This window comes from Sebastes fasciatus, chromosome 14, assembly GCF_043250625.1.
Source record: "Sebastes fasciatus isolate fSebFas1 chromosome 14, fSebFas1.pri, whole genome shotgun sequence".
NCBI classification, from domain to species: domain Eukaryota; kingdom Metazoa; phylum Chordata; class Actinopteri; order Perciformes; family Sebastidae; genus Sebastes; species Sebastes fasciatus.
The window spans coordinates 1039853-1060977 of NC_133808.1; the positions used below are offsets into that span (position 1 = coordinate 1039853).

The following is a 21125-nucleotide window of genomic DNA, read 5'->3' on the forward strand; positions in this document are numbered from 1 at the left end:
AGCACCTTTAATGATTAAATGGTGCTTGAGACTGAAACCCACCTCTTCTCGCATCTTTTTTACGGTTTCCCCTTTCTGTAGAAAAGTAAATTAGAATTCAAATTTTAAAAATGTTCAAATCATGGTTAATTTTTTTTCCATGAGTACAAGTATGTGTGATCTAATAAAAATAACATACCTTCCCAATTATACTTCCAACCTCCTGCAATAAAACACAAAAAAATGAAAAAACATGGATTAAAAATGATTCAATAAATAATCTAGATAAATGTACAGTGTATGTAAAACGGCTTTGCTAGCTATTACTGGACAAGGTGCAAACAGAACAGGGGCATGCAGAGGTTTCACAGCTGCATGGAGCTGTTGAGAGCCACACTTTCCATATGCATGGAATCACTCTTCATGAGCTTGGTGTGGCAAAGCGGGGAAAGGGCAGAGGGGCAGCGCTGGCTGCAAGCATCAACACTCCCTGACTTCTCTTGCCAGGGTGACATCCATTGTGACGTTAAAGCTGCGGGCCAGTTGCTGCGCAGTGCCACGTTCTTCTATAAGCATCCATTCATATCTATATTTATCAAGAACTATGAAAAGTTGCACAGTAGAAATACTTTTTTTGTTTGCCTCAAATATTCTTTTAGGAATTTTTACTTCTTTCAAGCATTTTATTTCTTTTTACTCAAACGTTTACTCCACTACATTTTGAAAATATAATTGACACTTTTTCTCCAAAAGAATTCCCAATACTACCTTTGTTACTTGCTGCAAAATATTACATTCTGCTCTCCCCTGCTCTCCTGTTGTCTCTCCCTCTCCTGCTCTCCCCTGCTCTGTGTGTCTTATGTTTAGTTATTCCTCTGCCTCCTTTAGAGCTAATGGTACATGTATTAGGTGTAGTGCATTTGCTGCATTGGAGGCGAGGGTTAGCGAGTTAGAAGCCCGGTTCTGCACTTTAGCTTTAGCTTCTTCTGTAGTTAGCCAGCCCCTAGCCGGTGCAGACCGGCCAAGCTTAGCTTCTGCTAGCCGTCCCCCGGCAACCCCCGAGCAGCCGGGAGGCTGGGTGACTGTCCGAAGGACGCATAGTCGTACCCTGAAGCCCACGGTTAACCACCAACCACTTCACGTTTCTAACAGATATTCCCCTCTCAGCGACACACCCGCTGAGAAACCAACTCTGGTTATCGGCAGCTCCATTTTGCGGAACGTGAAGTTAGCGAAGCCAGCTGCCATAGTTAATTGCATCCCGGGGGCCAGAGCGGGCGACATTGAATCCGTTTTGAAACTGCTGGCTAAGGATAAACGTAAATACAGTAAGATTGTTATTCACGTCGGCGGTAATGACACCCGGTTACGTCGATCGGAGGTCACTAAAGTTAATGTCCAATCGGTGTGTGCATATGCAAAAACAATGTCGGACTCCGTAGTTTTCTCTGGTCCCCTCCCCAATTTGACCAGTGACGACATGTATAGCCGCATGAAGTCATTCCACAGCTGGCTGTCGTGGTGGTGTCCAGCAAACGATGTGGGCTTCATTGACAATTGGAACCCTTTCTGGGGAATTCCTGGTCTGATTAGGAGAGACGGCATTCATCCTACTTTGGATGGTGCGGCTCTCTTATCCAGAAATCTGACCAAGATTGTTGGTGGAACAAATCCATGACAAACCAGGGGTCATTCCAGGACGCAGAGCTGTAGTCTTACACACTTCTCTGCGCTTCCATTAGAGCAGTTACCCACCCATAGCTTAACCCCAAACCTCACTGAGACTGTGTCTGCCCCACCTAAATTAATTAAATCAAAAGTAAACAGAAGAGGAGTTAAACATAATAATCTAATAAAATCTAACACTAGCACTGCAATAAAGCAACAAAACAGGAGAATTAAATGTGGACTCTTAAATATCAGATCTCTGTCATCTCTTTAGATCTACTAGTAAATGATTTAATATCAGATAATCACATTGATTTATTTTGTCTTACCGAAACCTGGCTGTGTCAGGAAGAATATGTCAGACTAAACGAATCCACTCCCCCGAGTCATATTAATACTCACATTCCTCGAGACACCGGCCGAGGAGGTGGAGTTGCAGCCATCTTCGACTCAAGCCTATTAATAAACCCTAAAACTAAACTAAATTATAACTCATTTGAAAGCCTTGTTCTTAGTCTTTCACACCCAACCTGGAAAGCACTACAGCCAATTTTATTTGTTATAGTGTACCGCGCTCCAGGCCCATATTCTGAATTTCTATCTGAATTCTCAGAGTTTCTATCAAGCTTAGTCCTGAAAACAGATAAAGTCATTATAGTAGGTGATTTTAATATTCATGTGGACGTTGATAATGATAGCCTCAGTACTGCGTTTATCTCTTTATTAGATTCAATTGGTTTCTCGCAGAACGTGCATAAACCCACTCACCGCTTTAACCACACCCTCGACCTTGTTATGTCATATGGCGTTGAAATTGAACATTTAATTGTTTTTCCACAGAACTCTCTTTTATCAGACCATTATTTAATCACTTTTGAATTCTTATTACTAGACTATACACCATCAGATAAAAGTGTGTACACTAGATGTCTATCCGATAGTGTTGTAGCTAAATTTAAGGAAGCGATTCCATCAGCATTAAATTCAATACCATGTCTCAATATAACAGAGGACTCGTATGTTAATTTTAGCCCTACCCAAATTGATCATCTTGTAGATAGTGCTACAGACTCACTGCGAGTCACACTTGATTCTGTTGCCCCTCTAAAAAAGAAGTTAGTAAAACAAAGGAAGTCAGCTCCATGGTATAACCCTCAAACACGCAAATTAAAGCAAGCATCGAGGAAACTGGAAAGGATATGGCGTTCCACCAAACAGGAAGAATCTCATTTAGTCTGGCAAGATAGTCTTAAAACATATAGGAAGGCTCTCTGTGATGCCAGAGCAGCCCATTACTCATCATTAATAGAGAAAAATAAGAACAACCCTAGGTTTCTATTCAGCACTGTAGCCAGGCTGACAGAGAGCCACAGCTCTATTGAGCCATGTATTCCTACAACCCTCAGTAGTAGTGACTTCATGAGTTTCTTTAATGATAAAATCATAACTATTAGAGACAAAATTAATCACCTCCTACCGTCAACTGGTACCAATTTATCCTCAAACTTAGGAACCTTAGAAACAGCTGTACAACCTGATATATATTTAGACTGCTTTTCTCCTATCGATCTCCACAAATTAACCTCACTGATCTCCTCATCTAAATCATCTACCTGTCTCCTAGACCCCATCCCAACTAAACTGCTTAAAGAAGTTTTACCTCTAGTTAGCACCTCTTTACTGGATATGATCAATGTGTCTTTACTAACAGGCTATGTACCACAGTCCTTTAAAGTAGCTATAATTAAACCTCTTCTTAAAAAGCCCACTCTTGATCCAGAGGTCCTAGCCAACTATAGACCTATATCTAACCTTCCCTTTACCTCCAAAATACTCGAAAAAGTAGTTGCCAGTCAGCTGTGTGACTTTCTACAGAACAATCATTTATTCGAAGATTATCAGTCAGGATTTAGAGTGCACCATAGCACAGAGACACCACTAGTGAAAATTACAAATGACCTTCTAATGGCATCGGACAAAGGACTTGTCTCTGTACTTGTCTTGCTAGATCTCAGTGCTGCTTTCGACACCATTGACCATGACATCCTATTACAAAGACTGGAACATTTAATTGGCATTAAAGGAACTGCACTAAGTTGGTTTAAGTCCTATTTATCAGATCGATCTCAGTTTGTACATGTCAACGATGAGTCCTCCATGCACGCCAAAGTTAGTCACGGAGTTCCACAGGGTTCTGTACTTGGACCAATTCTATTTACCTTATATATGCTTCCCTTAGGCAATGTTATTAGAAAACACTCCATAAACTTTCATTGTTATGCAGATGATACCCAATTATATCTATCAATCAAGCCAGATGAAACAAACCAGTTAATTAAACTTAAAGCATGCCTTAAGGACATAAAAACCTGGATGACCTGCAATTTCCTGATGTTAAACTCAGACAAAACTGAAGTTATTGTACTAGGCCCTGAGCACCTCCGAAACAAATTATCTAATGATATAGTTACTTTAGATGGCATTGCCCTGGCCTCCAGCACCACCGTAAGGAACCTGGGAGTTGTCTTCGACCAGGATATGTCCTTTAACTCTCACATAAAACAAACCTCACGGACTGCCTTCTTTCATCTACGTAACATTGCGAAGATCAGGCACATCCTGTGTCAAAATGATGCAGAAAAATTAGTCCATGCATTTGTTACCTCTAGACTCGATTACTGCAATTCCTTATTATCAGGCTGCTCCAATACGTCTCTAAAGACTCTCCAGTTGATCCAGAATTCTGCAGCACGTGTACTGACTAGAACTAGAAAAAGAGATCATATTACGCCTGTATTAGCTTCTCTGCACTGGCTGCCTGTAAAATCCAGAATAGATTTTAAAGTCGTCCTCCTCACCTACAAAGCGCTAAACGGTCAGGCCCCATCATATCTTAAAGAGCTCATAGTACCCTACTACCCCACTAGAGCACTGCGCTCACAGAATGCAGGGTTACTTGAGGTTCCTAGAGTCTCCAAAAGTAGAATGGGAGCAAGAGCCTTCAGCTATCAAGCTCCTCTTCTCTGGAACCAGCTCCCAGTTTCAGTCCGGGAGGCAGACACCGTCTCTACATTTAAGAGTAGGCTAAAGACTTTCCTCTTTGATAACGCTTATACTTAAGCTGCTATAGGCATAGACTGCCGGGGGACTTCCTATGACACACTGTCATAAGGAACTTCCTATGACACACTGAGCTCCCCTCTCCTTCTGTATATACTCATGTCCCATGTCCATGTTGTTACTAACTTCATTCCTTCCCGGGAGTCCTTGTGCCTCCTTGTCTCGCAGCTAACCGTGGAGCGGGGTCACACCTGGAGCGAGGTTATACCTGGAGCATGGGTACACTTGGAGCAGGGTTTCACCTGGATCTTGGTGATCTTGGTGGCTGCATCTGCTGCCGCGTCGGTGCCTGCTTGACACCAACTGCTACCATCCCTAATTAACTACGTCTGTACGAGGGACTACCAATGCTAACGAGGGATTTCCAACACCTAGTGACAATGTGGCAGCCTGGAGAATAACACTTCTCAATCACTGCCAAAGACATCAAGAGCTCCCAGCAAGCATGCTGATGCTGCAGGAACCAACGCACGGGCATCGATCGCAGGGACGTCCCACACCAATACACATGGACGTACTGAGGAGAGATGCTGGACAGTGCTGGCTTTCCGATAGTTGTATTATCACTCTTTCCATCCACCACTATTGGTTTTGTGTTATCAGTCCTACTTGTATTAGCTATTACAGCTGCTAGACTGCTATTGTGGCTGCTTCTCTATCTCTCTCTATCTATCTCTCTCTCTCTCTCTCACTCTCTCTCTATCTATCTGTCCCCCCAGCCGGTTCTGCTCCAGGTTTCTTCCCAGTAATCGGGGAGTTTTTCCTGGCCACAGTGCGCTTGGTGGATCCTGTTGGGTCTCTAAACTATGGTGTACGGTCATAGACCTGCTCTATATATAAAGCGTCTTGAGATAACTTCTGTTGTGATTTGACGCTATACAAAAATAAATTGATTTGATTTGATTTGATTTACATGTTCCTGCTCTACAGTACTCTCCTCTTCTTTTTTATCCATTTAATCAGCCATGATTTATTTTATTGAATCATGGCAAGCGACTGTCCATCCCTCCCAGATAAAATGTCATCTCTTTCCATGCATTCAGCAACTTTATTACAACAGTAACTCAAGCTGAGACCCGCGATCCTGACCGACTTTGCTGCGTTTCAGAGGCTGTAGCAGGTTTAGTTTTAGAGCTAGAGAGAAGATACAGATGGTACCAAAGGCCAAAGATTGGCAAAGAGGCTAAATAATGCTCCAAATTTAGGCTATATTTTGGTGAGGAAAAACTGGCATGGGCATTTTCAAAGGGGTCCCTTGAACTCTGACCTCAAGATATGTGAATGTAAATGGGTTCTATGGGTACCCACAAGTCTCCCCTTTACAGACATGCCCACTTTATGATAATCACATGCAGTTTGAGGCAGAAACCATGCAGGTATTTGCATGCAGTATAAATATGTTATTTTCAGTCATTCTAAAATGGTGTATTTGAATATTTCTGCATACTGGGGTCCCTAAACAGTCTTGGAATTGCATAAATTGGGTATGACTGTAAAGCTGAGCCTCTTGTGGATCCAATGAGCGCAATGGTAGTCATGTGTGATGATGTTATTTTCCATAGTAACATTTTTTAAATGTGACCCCACTGTATAAAATGACCTATGGGGACCTCTAGGATAATCACAGCCTCATGAAACTTTACAGTCATAAACTAGAGACCTAGAGAATTCAGAGGATGGATGGGTCAAACTAGAGACCTAGATCATTCAGAGGATGGATGGATCAGACTAGAGACCTAGAGCATTCAGAGGATGGATGGGTCAAACTAGAGACCTAGAGCATTCAGAGGATGGATGGGTCAGACTAGAGACCTAGAGCATTCAGAGGATGGATGGATCAGACTAGAGACCTAGAGCATTCAGAGGATGGATGGGTCAAACTAGAGACCTAGAGCATTCAGAGGATGGATGGGTCAGACTAGAGACCTAGAGCATTCAGAGGATGGATGGATCATACTAGAGACCTAGAGCATTCAGAGGATGGATGGATCAAACTAGAGACCTAGAGCATTCAGAGGATGGATGGATCAAACTAGAGACCTAGAGCATTCAGAGGATGGATGGCTTTCCTAGCTAGATGGACAATAAGGGGGTTTCTGAGTAGTTTCCAGAACAGAAGTGCTCGCTATCAAATCGCCGAAAAATGCAATTCTTACAGAAATCTCCAAATGTCAAATATTTTTGATCCCAAATCACAGCATGACTTTTTTCTGTGGTGTTCCTCCAGGTCTTGGTGTCTTAATGTGGTATTTTGGAGGGATTATTGATCATTTTTTTATCAATTCTTCAGTGGTAAAAATTGTTAAATTTAGCAACAAATCTGTGTAACAAATGGTATCAACCCAAAAATTGCTGCAACAACTTATGAGACATAATAGAGCATGGGAATGACCATCATATACTTCTATCATAATCTCTTAAGCTCTTATACACTTTCACAATTTATTTTAATGAATGAATGAATGAATGATTTATGTCTCGAAGAACTTGACACAGATGAGCTGCATCTCAAATGAATCTTCAGGTTCCTACTGTTGAACTGATCTCCTGCAAAAGACCCCCTGTACCCCCCTTAAAAAGACAAAAGTAGTTTTACTGGAGGTCTCAGAGTGTTAAACAATGACTGCTCATGCAAAGTCCAAAGGAGGGGCATAGCCTACATACTCCACCATGTCTCCTCAGTTTTGTTGGAAAAAAATTGGTGCTGTGGGTGAAAGAGCCATACCGGGGTCATGCTGCCAAAGCCCTTCCCCATAAGCCATCTTCTGGCAGGCTCTGGGGCCTGACTGGGCCTGTCTGGCTGCAGGGTTATTCAAACTATCACTGGGTCACTGGTGTCTGGAGCTCCTGTATGAGCAGCCATGCAGTAGGTGAATTATTGGGCTGCAAACTGTTTAGCGCACAAAACAAGGGGAAGATTTTGGCTCTGGCCTTAGTGGCAAACAACCCACCAACATGGCCAGCTCAGCGGAGATCTTTAGTGTGGGTTTTCCATTATCTAGCAGCCAGCAGACCTCCCTAAAGACTGAGGCATTAAAACGTTCATTCTAATTCACTCATAGACATTGCCCTTTAACAAACACTGCAGACTTAAAGTGGCAGTAGGCAGAATGCTTTTGGCATCATTGGGCAAACATTCCATAATAACCTTTCAGCATATTGTAATTCAAGTGTTCTGAGAGAAAACTAGACTTCTGCTCCTCCTCATGGCTCTGTTTTCAGGCTTTAAAAAATGTAGCCCGTGACGGGAGACTTTGGCCAATCACAGGTCATATCAGAGAGAGAGAGCGTTCCTATTGGCTGTTCATTCAACGGATGCAGCTGCTAATCACTTGTGAACTTCGATCAAACGGTCAAACTAGGCAACGCAGATCAAATATGAATTAATACTCTGTTACTGTAATGACTATTTCTCTCCTCATGTTGTCAGAATCATCTTGTAGTGTACTGTTTAGCTGTAAAATGAGAACGTTTGCTCCAGCTGGTGGCCGGTGCTTGGTATTTCCTCAACTGATCTCAACATAGCTGCCGGGTCACAAAGTTTCTCATTTTACAGCTAAACCTTACACTACAAGATGATTCTGAGAACATCTGAGGAGAGAAATAGACATTACAGTAACAGAATATTGATTCATATTTGATCAGCGCTGCCTAGTTTGATCGTTTGATCAGAGTTTGTGAGTGATTGACAGCATTTAGGAGCATTGGAGGACACAGAGGAACATGATTTTTTTCAGATTACCTGTGTCATGTACTACTGTCAGGATACAGTGAGCGCTTTATAAAAATAACTTTTTGTTAATATTTGCTCCATTACTACCTCCTTCTGCTTTAAAATAAGTGATGGCAGTTACTTGCAGCTGTTAGTTTTTGTAGACCACAGCTTTAACACCTTAATGCAGGAAGGCCACGTTAACCGAGCATGATCTTAACCAGCAGGCCAACACACACACACCAACTCTGACCACCTCCCAAAGAGTAGAAGGGGAGAAGAAGGGAGGGAGAGCATGCTACACATAAGTGCCTGAACCCAAATCAATGTTGGTTCCCACTCACACTGTGCCCTGGGAAACCTGAGAACACTAAGGGCAGACAAGAACACACTGAGCACAGTCGGTAGAAGCCTGCCACTCTTTATGTCTGGAAGTGGACTTTCTACTTGTAAGGGTTAATCAAGCCTCCCAGAGGCTTAGCCTGTATAATAACACAATGGAATGCTCCAGGAATGAGTCCTAAATCCTGCAATGAGTCAGCATTTTAGCACTCCAGGTTCCCTCGTCTGAAAGTCAATGTTGTTTTTGAATGGGTATTTCATTAGATGCCTGAAATAAGGTCTGGGGTTAACACAAGTTAACGAGATTTTCTACAACATAAAATACATCAAAAAATACCCCGCTCGTGAATTTTGAAGCCTTTACGTGTATTAAAAGTGACTAATTGAGACTTGCCTACTCGTCTGTCTTTACAGCCTTGTTGTGTGTACTCATTTACATCTAGTGATTGCATTCACACTTCAAAAATCATACAAGTGGTGTTCATTTGTGATGATTATCTTGCTGTACAAAACGTGTGAGTATCATAAACGTTTGTTTGCCACTGAATTTATTTTCTGCAATAATCCAAAATCCAATATAAAAATCTCATTGGCTTTTTGTCAAGGGAACCCAGGGCAATGCTTACTTCCTGGTTGGCCTACAAACATACATCGTCTCTGGAGTGCACTATTTACTGTAGCGAGGTCAATTAGTGCAGACAGCTGGACAGCTGCTGCCCAGCCACCAAAATGTTCGTGTACAGAGAAACGACGATCGGTGGAAGAGCGGAGAATGCCACGAGTCCAACCTCTGAATCAATTCTGTCATACTATATAAGGGCTTAAGAAGATACACACTATAGTGGGATCAGCAGAACTAAAATCAAAGCTCAGCACCTTCATTCTTAACACCAAAGGTCATGTTTTATTCCCAGTTGGATGTCACACGCTGCGCAGAACCGGCTGTCCTGGTGAGACTGGGACAGGAGAGGCAGTATCGCACCAAGGACATAAGATGAGGCCATCTTTGTAAATGTTTCATTTTTAATTTTGATCTTTCAGAATGAAAGTGGATGTACAGATGTAGAGCTGGTGGATCTGTCAGTTAAACCAATTTACTGGACTGTTGTTGCCGAAGAGCAGAGCTATTAATCATTTTTAAGGTAATCTTGAGCGCACCTGAGGCACTTCAGTGATTATAATGACAGATTTAGAAAAGAATAGTCAGCAGCAGAGTCCTTTAGTCTCTAGTAAGGGCCAAACTTCAAAACATGATGATATAAGTGTGTGATCATCCACGTGTACTGGTATGTCTTAAATTGTTGCAAAATTTTTGGGTTGATACCATTTGTTACACAGATTTGATGCAAGTTTTAACCATTTTTTACCATTCCAGAAAATTTGTTAAAACTGATCAATAATCGCTCCAAAATACCACACTAAGACACCAAGACCTTGAGGAACACCAGAGAAGAATCCATGCTGTGATTTGGCTTTTGACATTTGGAGATTTCTGCAAGAATTGCATTTTTCAGTGATTTGATGGCACTTCTGTTGTGTAAACTGCTCAGAAACTCCCTTATTGTCAATCTAGCTCGGAAAGCCACCCGTCCTCTGAATGCTCTAGGTCTCTAGTCTGATCCATCCATCCTCTGAATGCTCTAGGTCTCTAGTTTAATCCATCCATCATCTGAATGCTCTAGGTCTCTAGTCTGATCCATCCATCCTCTGAATGCTCTAGGTCTGTAGTTTGATCCATCCATCCTCTGAATGCTCTAGATCTCTAGTCTTATCCATCCATCCTCTGAATGCTCTAGGTCTCTAGTTTGATCCATCCATCCTCTGAATGCTCTAGATCTCTAGTTTGATACATCCATCCTCTGAATGCTCTATGTCTTTAGTTTGATCCATCCATCCATGCATCCATCCATCCTCTGAATGCTCTAGGTCTCTAGTTTGATCCATCCATCCATCCATCATCTGAATGCTCTAAGTCTCCAGTCTGATCCATCCATCCTCTGAATGCTCTAGGTCTCTAGTCTGATCCATCCGTCCTCTGAATGCTCTAGGTCTCTAGTTTGATCCCTCCATCCTCTGAATGCTCTAGGTCTCTAGTTTGATACATCCATCCTCTGAATGCTCTAGGTCTCTAGTTTGATCCAGCCATCCTCTGAATGCTCTAGGTCTCTAGTCTGATACATCCATCCTCTGAATGCTCTAGGTCTCTAGTATGATCCATCCATCCTCTGAATGCTCTAGGTCTCTAGTTTGATCCAGCCATCCTCTGAATGCTCTAGGTCTCTAGTTTGATCCAGCCATCCTCTGAATGCTCTAGGTCTCTAGTTTGATCCAGCCATCCTCTGAATGCTCTAGGTCTCTAGTCTGATACATCCATCCTCTGAATTCTCTAGGTCTCTAGTCTGATCCATCCATCCTCTGAATGCTCTAGGTCTCTAGTTTGATACATCCATCCTCTGAATGCTCTAGGTCTCTAGTCTGATCCATCCATCCTCTGAATGCTCTAGGTCTCTAGTTTGATCCATCCATCCTCTGAATGCTCTAGGTCTCTAGTTTGATCCATCCATCCTCTGAATGCTCTAGGTCTCTAGTCTGATCCATCCATCCTCTCAATGCTCTAGGTCTCTAGTTTGTGGCTGTAAAGTTTCATGAGGCTGTGATTATCCTAGAGGTCACCACAGGTCATTTTATACAGTGAGGTAATGTTTAAAAAAATGGTCTCACTACAATGAAATGTCTCCTGTGGGGACTAACATCATCACACATGAATATACCATTGGATCAGCTTTACAGTGATACCCAATTTATGCAATTCCAAGACTGTTTAGGGACCCCAGTATGCAGACATATTCAAATACACCATTTCAGTGTAGGAGAAAATAACACATTTATACTGCATTCAAAAAACTGCATGTGATGCTCATAAAGTGGGCATGTCTGTAAAGGGGAGAATCATGGGTACCCATAGAACCCATTTACATTCACATATATTGAGGTCAGACATCAAAGGACCTCTTTTGAAAATTGCCATACCAGTTTTTCTAGCTTGAAAACTGAACCCGCAACAACTTCTGAAAGACAGAATAGCGGGCGGGCCGTCTGGGTTTGAAGGGGTTAAAAGGTCATAAATAACTTAAAAGTCCCTTCAATGACGACACAAATAGCCCACATGTCTTACTTTTTTAGCACAGCCAGCTTAAATATGTATGCCTGCTTACTTTTCCATGCATGAGGAGGCGGATGGTGAGGGTGACATTGAGGCCACCCTCTGACTGGACTTTGTTGGGCTCCATGCGGGGGGGATATGAGACCAAAGCACCGTCCTGGAATGGGATGTCGTCAAAAGGAGAAGGGGTAGGGTGGTATTCCAGCCAGCCAGTCACCTGCCAAACACAACATCACACAAAAACACCTTATATGTACTATTATATATGTTCACATATTTAAACGGACAGAACACAAATACGAGATGCTTCTGTTCTGACGTGTTGAAACACTAGAGCTTTTGTCCCTTTTTTTGCGTTTTGTGTATCACAATCAGAATTGATTTTTATTCACGAAGTACATACATAATATATGTATTCAAGGAATTTGACCTTGGTTTTATGCATCTCTCTAAGCGTACTTACATAGAAATATAAATAACAGCTAAAGACAAGGACAAAAAAGCACCTTTAAAATTATAAAGATGAGGAAAAGACGGGACTGTTGTGTACACAAGTAGTGGAAAAAATAATGGCCAACAATAAAATAAAAAAAAATAAAAACGTCTATATAGTACAAGTCAAGTGTTCTTTGAGTGTAAACAATACAAATAGTGCAAAGAAATAAATGCTGTATGGATATAAATGGGCTGCATTATGTACAGTATGTCATTGTATACATATTTATATGTACAACATGTAGGATTTACATTGACAGTGACAGATGATATGTACATATTTTAAAAGGTTAGTGCAATATAAGGGTATGACATCACATATAAAGTACAATGTACATTTCTGTGCTTGTTTCTAGGAATGTCCTTAAAGTTGCAGTCGGTAGAAATGGAGCAAATATGATTAAAAAAATCAATAGTTTTTATAAAACAGTCAGTATATCCTGACAGTAGTGCATGAGACAGATAATCTGAAAAAAATCATATCCCCCTGTGTCCTCCGGTGTCCTCGGGTCCTCCTAATGACATCTGCAAGATTTCACAGACCGGAGGAAAACAACCAATCGTAGACAAGCTGGTGCCTGCTGTCTCTGAGCAGCTGTAAATCAAACGGTCAAACTAGGCAGCGCTGATCAAATATGAATCAATATTCTGTTACTGTAATGTCTATTTCTCACATTAAATCAGAAACATCTTGTAGTGTACTATTAAGCTGTAAAATGAGAAAGTTTGTGACCCGGCAGCCATGCTGAGTTGAGGAAAGTGAGGAAATACCAAGCACCGCCCACCAGCCGGAGCAAACGTTCTCATTTTACAGCTAAACAGTACACTACAAGATGATTCTGACAACATCTGAGGAGAGAAATAGGCATTACAGTAACAGAATAGTGATTCATATTTGATCAGCGCTGCCTAGTTTGACCGTTTGATCAGAGTTTGCGAGTGATTGAATGCTGCCTCCGTTGAATGAACAGCCAATAGGAACGCTCTCTCTCTGATAGATGTTCTAAAGCCTGAAAGCAGAGCCATGAGGAGGAGCAGAAGTCTAGTTTTCTCTCAGAATACTTGAATTACAATATGCTGAAAGGTTATTATGGGATTTTTGCCCAATGATGCCAAAAACATTCTGCCTACTGCAGGTTAAAATTCCCCCTCAAAAACGACTTGTGCTCTCCTACAGGGCACCACACATCTCAAGCTGCAGCTGATTGAATTCAGCCCAAAATAAAACACTGTGGTGCGGAGTCTGCAAATACAGCGCAGCTAGGCAGAACCCCACACAATATTTGCTTCATGAATGATACATAATGAGAAGATCCAGAGTTAACCAAATGTAACTGCAGTAGATTCAGCTCCCCCAGGTATTTACTGTCTCAAAATTAATAAAAACAATAAGACGAAAAAAGTAACCAGCCTGTTTTGTTTTTTTAATTGGCCGGCACAGTACACATCACAAGGGTCACAACTATTCATTTGAGACTCAGGACTATGCTCGAGATGAAACTAAATGACGATAATGAATGCGTCGACTAAACTCCTGAAAATGAATTGCTCTGTGTAAAAGCGTTCACTGGAAGGTGCAGCACGATGACTTGCAGAATCCTTAGTGGCAAAGGCTTCTTCCTATGAGTCAGACATTAAAGTTTTCCTCCAGTGCCCTCATGGTAGTTAGTCAAATTACTTTGCTCCCCTTTGCCTTTGCTATAAGGCAAAGGCAAACATGACAGTCTATATGCATGGATGGCCCAGCCTAAAAGGGAAAGGTTCTTTTTGTGTGGAATAAGTTAGAAGCAATGTTCTCTTTGTTGTATTATGTTCCCTTGGTAAGTCTACACGTATATTACAGAATAAATCATGTAATACTAAATCAAGAAACTGTTTCTGCGTGGTTGCCAAGTTAGGACTGACATTTATTTATAGTGTAATGACTCCATAAATAGCTCTACGATACGACGGACTATTAGGGCCACATCTGAGATTTTGAGAATAAAGTCAAATTTTTTGAGAATAAAGTCATATGTTTACAAGAAAAAAGTCTAATTTTATGAGAATAAAGTCATAAGTTTACGAGAAAAAAAAGTTGTAATATTATGAGAACAAAGTCATAATATTATAAAGTAGTAACTTTACGTGTTATTTGAGAGGTGAAATAGAGCAGCATGCTCTGTGTGAAAATGAGGAACATGGAGCATCTGGTGAAGTTATACTTTAGTATAAGTTTCACAAAAAACTAAATACTTAATAAATTAAATTAAATACTAATCTTTTGGCACATCAGCGCCACATTATCATCAGTATCAGGACCTTGAAAAGATTTTGCAAGAAACCGTGTTTATTCCAAAGAAAGAACCACACGGACCTGATGGGGAAATTGCCTCGTTTGTGGAAGAGGAAATAACTTTTTTCTCGTAAAGTTATGACTTTATTCTTGTAATATTACGACTTTTTCTTTTTTTAAATAGTATGACTTTATTTTCATGAAATTAAGATTTATTACTCGTAATATTATGACTTTATTCTCGAAATCTCAGATTTCTTTTCCCCTCAATGTGGCCCTAATACTCCATCATACTATAGTGTTCACAATTCATTCAAAAGATATATAGAATATATAAATGGAATGAGATTTGTGAGTGTGGGCCTATTATTACAAGACATTTTCACTTTAGTTACAGCACTGCTAAACTTTTCTTGAGTGGATATATGAAGTTGCATATTTAAATGCAATTTAATAAGATATATCTTTTCTCTGCTGTGAATATAAATGTCTCCTGTGGTGAAATAGAATCAATATCCCCACTCTGTTGAACTGCAGTCCCTTTGGTCACACATGGTGTTCTCTAACCATTTGGCCATTGTCATTACGCACAGACAACATGATCCAAATGTTAATTTCCTCATCCATGTTGACTTTCTGCTGTTATCATTACCTGCACGAGTTATCATTTCATTTATCGAAAGGCCCCAGGGAATACATATCTTTCTCTGTCGACTAAAGTTGGGCACTTCTAATATTTATGGTGCAGATTCACGTCCACAAATTAAAATTTTCAGCCAGAAACAACCTTAGGCTATTGTTGTTTTTGTGCTCATACGAAAATAATTCTAAGTCACCCCCTCTGTGTATCTCAAAATATATGCTTCAAGCAGTGTTTGCAATTTTTTTTATTATTTATGAATCAATTCTTCTTTCAATGTTTCAAAATGTCTGCCTATTTTAAGTTGTAGGAAACAAATGAAAGGTATCCTAATATCTATAATGCAGTGATTCTGGTGGGGTCCATGGCCCTCTGTCAGGGGTCCACCAAATAATTTGCTATAATGTGAAAAGACAGGGAAACTGTCATACATTTCTGTAGTATTATAGTTCATGCCAGTGCTTGAAGTGGTAAAAAAAACAAGTGCAATAACTCCCCTTATTCACATGTTGGTGTGTGTCGGCCAGTATCTGCAATCTCTGGTGACTTATTCCTATTTATTCATTATTTCTGTAAGCATGTTAAACTGTGTCAGTCATAATCAGCTGTGGTTTTATTGCTATATTATTATTATACTTGGGCCAATAATTGTCCAACTGGAACATTATAGGGTTAAGGTGGTACTTAAAGTGCTTTCTTCTGTTATTTGTAGTATAGCTCTATTATATTATAGGATGCCTATAGGCTAGAATCAACAGCAGCCAGTGAGGCAGAGCTGAGGTGTGTGAGCTCTTCATTCAGGTTTTAGGAGCAGAGTCCCAGTCAGTATGCTCCTACATAATATACACAGACACATTCTGAATTGCTATAGTGAATAAAAGATACTAGGAGATATTAGGTTTAGGGCTCCTCCTCCAAGAAATTTGGAGGCTTTGACTTAAAACTAGGCAATTTTACATAATTTTGGACCATTATTATTACTAATTAAATGATCATCTTTATTATTTATCACAGCCTTTGTCTGAACGTTCAATTCTATCAGTCAGAAGAGCAGTCGGCTTGATTCTCATGTAGTGTGTACCTGGCATTAAAGAGTGAACGCCCATAATCAGCTGATTAAGAAGAAGTGTGAATGAATGAAGCATAAAGATAGTCATCCTGATTGAACTTGCCCTGCTTAGCTTCATTCCATGTGTTTTTTTTTTAATCATAATTTTTAATTTTTTCATTAACTTTTGATCTGTCCAGAGAATACTGACAACTGGTTGATATTTGGCTGCTCTGTACCAAAACAGTGTTTTATGATCTCCTGTAATGCCTTGATGTGTGCTTAAAGTATTTCCGTGACTTTCTTAGCACTGGGGTGTCCTTTTCTCATTCCTTATAAAGTTTATTTTATTATTTATTTGAAAAAATTGCTAAATTGGTAAAGTGTTCCATACCTCCTCCTAATTTCACATTTTATTCAAATTAATTTGGTTACTGCAAAGTGATAGATGTGTTGTCAAGACAAATTACTCACAAACAAACCTGCCAGCTTGGTGTGAGTAGTGTTAGGCTGAGTGCTTTTTGCACCTCCTGGTGATGTTTTTTTTTTTTCAAACCAGCTAGCAACACCTAGAAAAGCAGTGAAAACTTAATGTGCTGACTTGAAAAAATGGCATACCCACCAAAAAACACCTATTCATACAGTATGTGTCCTACTTGTTCCAGCTCTAATGACCATGGTGTGTTTGTTAAAAGGTGGCGGACAGAAGGATGTGTGTAGCAGCCGAAGGTGCTAACAAGCTCATGTGTCAGGTAACCATCTATACTCTGTCCACCCATGGATGTGCTCACTTTAGTAAACTTCTAAAGAGAAAATCGGGAAAAACTGCTCAATATTAATGTTGGCCTTGTTGGAAGCGTTTCTTTGGTGGGTTCACCTTGGATTGTGGTGCAGGGGAGGCTGGCCTCAAATCCTGTGTGTTGATTATTGTTTACTGAATCGTATCGCTGCATTATGATTTTCTCATTTAATTTATGTCACAATCTGCTTTTTGCTGCTGCCCCTTGTGATGCACCACACCATTAGAACAGCATTGGTGCATTTGTCCTTGCTGTTTGAAAGATGTGTCCTTGTTACTATAGGGCACTTGTGCTTATTCTGTCGTTTTACTAATGGAGAAACCTTTAAACACTATACAAGATTTATGTAAGTGCAGTATATCGGTAAACCAAGTGAGAATGATGTTAGAGGACCATGAGAACAATGGGAACATGTGTGACTCTCTGATGTCATCTGGATAGTTAGCCTCAGCATGCAGCACATACAGTGTAAAGGAATAGTTTGACATTTTGTAAAAGCAGTGAGCGATGACATCTTGAATTCTCTGCTGGTTGCCTGGCAACCTTATGGTGATGACGAGGGAAGTCCCTGCACCTGCCCCAGACTCTGTCACATAACCCCCTCCCCCAACCCCCGTAAAATTACAGCGACTCAGTTTTGCACCTTGGTTTTTGTACGGATTAAATAAACGAGATAAAGTGTTGATTGGTGAGCTTTAGGTGCGAGTAGGTCGATTTTCTATTGGACGGAGTCTTTGTCTGTTTCCAGTCTTTGTCCTAAGCTAGGCTAACGTCACTGTCGCTTTATATCTACTGTAGTTCACAGATATAAGTTGTATCAATTACGGCTGCAAAATTAATCAAATATTAATCGCGATCACGATTTTGGCTTCCCACAATTAAATGAAGATGATCGACTGTGATATTGACGTTTAAAATGTGCGCTCCGCACATAGAAAATTCTGCTGTATAAATCAAGTCCTCCCTAAAGCTAACAGCTAGAAATACACGTCAATCAGCAACCGATGGAAGCCGGCCAGTTTTCAGTGGTCTCATTGATATATCCAAGTTTCTTGCCGGTCACACACACACATGTGCAGCCGCCACATAACCACCATAGATGACAATAACAAAGTTAAAGAAGAACATTTAGAATCTTTGACGGTTGGAATGTGTCACAACATGGAAGTGAAAGCAGCGCTCTGTTTATTCAAAATGTGAAGTTACAATCAAAATATTTTGTCCCTAAAATCAATGAATAATCGTGATAATAATTGTGATCTTAACAGTGATCAAAATAATCATGATTATAATTTTGGCCATAATCGTGCAGCCCTATCAATCTTCTCATCTAACTGTCAGGAAGAGAGCAACCAACATGGCTGAACGTGAAGCAGAAATTAGGGCAACTCTTCTAGAGTAAATCTAGCTAACACTCTGTTATACTGTATATGGCAACATCTATTGTTATGTAGCCAAAGCGTATAGAAGCAAAGAGACGAACCTCCGGTGCTTTTTTGACAACAACGCTGCCGCCATTTTGGACTGAAAAGGCCAATGAGTCTGTGGCCATGGATGTATAAAGAGACGTCTTTAAATCAGAGGATTCTTTCTTTTGAGGTAAATCAACTTCCCAGTACCAACACTTAAATATCCCTCATTTAAATCATTATGTCCTAAAAGTTGTAAAATGAACTTACAGCTGAATCCAGAGTTATTTTCCTTGGCATAATGAACGGTCATCAGACCCACGGGACCGCACCGCCCTGCACGCTCATATGACATATCTAGTTCTGCCAGCTTCCTGCTAGCTGTATGCGGCTATATTAATGGATATATTGGCTATAATTCATCACTTTTATTATCTTCTAATACACCCATGGGCTGTATGCTGTCAGCCTGTACCGTGGTGGATGTATTAACGTCTCTGTTCCCAAACAACCGGCTATCGGCCAGTAGCTAGTAGCGCTAGTAGCATGATATCAGTAGCTAGTAGTGCTAGTAGCTAGTAGCATGATATCAGTAGCTAGTAGTGCTAGTAGCATGATATCAACAGACTTTAATGTAGTTGTAGACCATTTACAAACATGCAGGGCAAAAGCACAGGACACAACCTCTTCCACATCCATAAATAATTAAGTAAGTAAGTAAATAGTTATAATAGTATGCATATTTAGAATATTTGTGTTGTTCAACACAGGCTTTCACTTCTTATCAATATACGTTCTTTGACGTAGCACTCTCATGGTTCTGGTGCACTGACACATTGGCTTTCTAATTGTAATTAATTTGTTTCTTCTCAACATAATTTGCAGCAAAAGAACACATAATCATAGCTTTTTCAAAAGAGGTACTAAATCAATGTGTCATGTGAATCAGGTGTCTTTGTCAGCTGATGGTTTTAACAAAGGCACATAACGTTCACAACAATGATTTGTAGTCTATGTAATTTTGTGTTTCTTTGCTTTTTTAATCCATATTGATGTTAACACTGATGATTCATGTAAAACCAAGTAGACTCCATTGTGGAGTCTTATAGGCTGGAGGGTCATGTTATTTTTGCTTACCCAATTTGGTGCACAAATCATGTTACGCTCAATTAGTTCCTGCATTTCTTTTGCCTTATTTCACATAATTTCTTTATCTTTTTTGTTATCTGTATATATCAAGTTGAACGTTAAACTTTTTTTTTTATTATAATTATTTTTTTAATGTAATTTATCTCTACTTATTTCCGTCTTGTGCTGCTACAGCACCTGAATTTCCCCTCTGGGGATCAGTAAAGGCTTATCTTATCTCATCTTATTGTATTATCTTAAGATACACTTTTCAGAAAAAAATGCCATCATCTTCAATGGGTACCTGTAATCTTTGAAAAGCTTGTTATAAGTGTTTACGGTAGGGTAGGGGCTGTTCAATATACAATTTTTGTTATATTTATTGAAATTCTTATTACATCCTGACATTAATCAATGAATCAAATGATCTGACGAAAAGGCTCTCCCAGGATTGAGATAAGTCTTTCAGGCCAAATTAAATGATTGGATGGCCTTCCTGTCTATGTACCTACGTGTCTATATACCTGCCTGTGTGCACTCATTGGGCGTCACTAGAGTCTTCCAGAAGCTGCTGGCTTGACAGCTGCGAGTACTAACAATAGCTATGTTCATAGTTTACGTTCATAATGATAATGTTGGGGGAGTGGCTTTGGAGGGAGGCCTGGAGTGACGGACTGTCAGTGTTGCCGACTTGGTGACTTTCTCTCTTGGACTTCTGGAGCTAGTGCTGCTAGCTACTTTCATTGTAAGAGAGTTGGCAACACTGGACTGGGTTTTTCAGTTGGATCAAAAATCTAGTGTACTCTTTCTCAGCATTGCTGACCCAACCTATTAAGTTCACATTTATTGAATGTCCAATTTATCATTCCTATGGCCCATCCATGGTGTTTTTAAGGACAACCAGTGCTTTAGGGATGCAATTATCCTTTGACATGCAATGAAGGCAGAACAGCAGCAACATAAAGCTTAATCAGTGACGTCAGGCAGGAATAGGAATAAAGAAAAACCCAAATGACAAAAGACACACGATTATGGTATGGATTAAGTGACTAAGTGTTGTCTAAGTGAATCAGCAATCAATTTTGATACACTGAATACCTTTGCCTATTGTATAGACAATACGCTATTGTATTGTTTTTGTTGTGCAGCTTTTTAGTTAAAAAACTCTTCCGTGTACAACAGCATCATATAACATGTATCATCAACCACACAATAGATTGTATTGGCTCTATAAAGCCCATTCTGTTTCTGATCCTTATTTTGTTGTCTATGGAAAGCTTAGCTAGCTGCACCTATAACGCTGCACATTAAAATGCTGCACATGACTGCACATATAAAGAGAGCAT

At 40.2% G+C, this 21125-nt stretch overlaps 2 protein-coding genes across 12 annotated transcripts in view; one reads left to right on the forward strand and one right to left on the reverse strand.

Annotated features, from left to right (window-relative positions):
• Positions 1-21125, reverse strand: part of pcbp3 (poly(rC) binding protein 3) — a 139168-nt gene that overhangs the window by 41283 nt on the left and 76760 nt on the right. For 10 of the 11 annotated variants that reach the window (XR_012597023.1, XR_012597022.1, XR_012597020.1 and 7 more), the window contains 3 exons: positions 12037-12201; positions 179-202; positions 43-75 (listed from right to left, as the gene is read on the reverse strand). Coding sequence is in view for 5 of the 11 variants with exons in the window: in XM_074658103.1 (XP_074514204.1) it covers positions 43-75; positions 179-202; positions 12037-12201 (222 nt within the window). In the remaining 6 variants the exon portion in view is untranslated. Of the gene's footprint in view, positions 1-42; positions 76-178; positions 203-12036; positions 12202-21125 lie in introns of those variants that run through there. The other variant, XR_012597025.1, reaches the window with a different exon arrangement.
• LOC141781922 (uncharacterized) lies at positions 388-1747 on the forward strand. Its single transcript, XM_074657905.1, has 2 exons — positions 388-539; positions 733-1747. The coding sequence occupies exons 1-2, from the start codon at positions 388-390 to the stop codon at positions 1655-1657; spliced, it is 1077 nt and encodes a 358-aa protein (XP_074514006.1). The 3' UTR covers positions 1658-1747.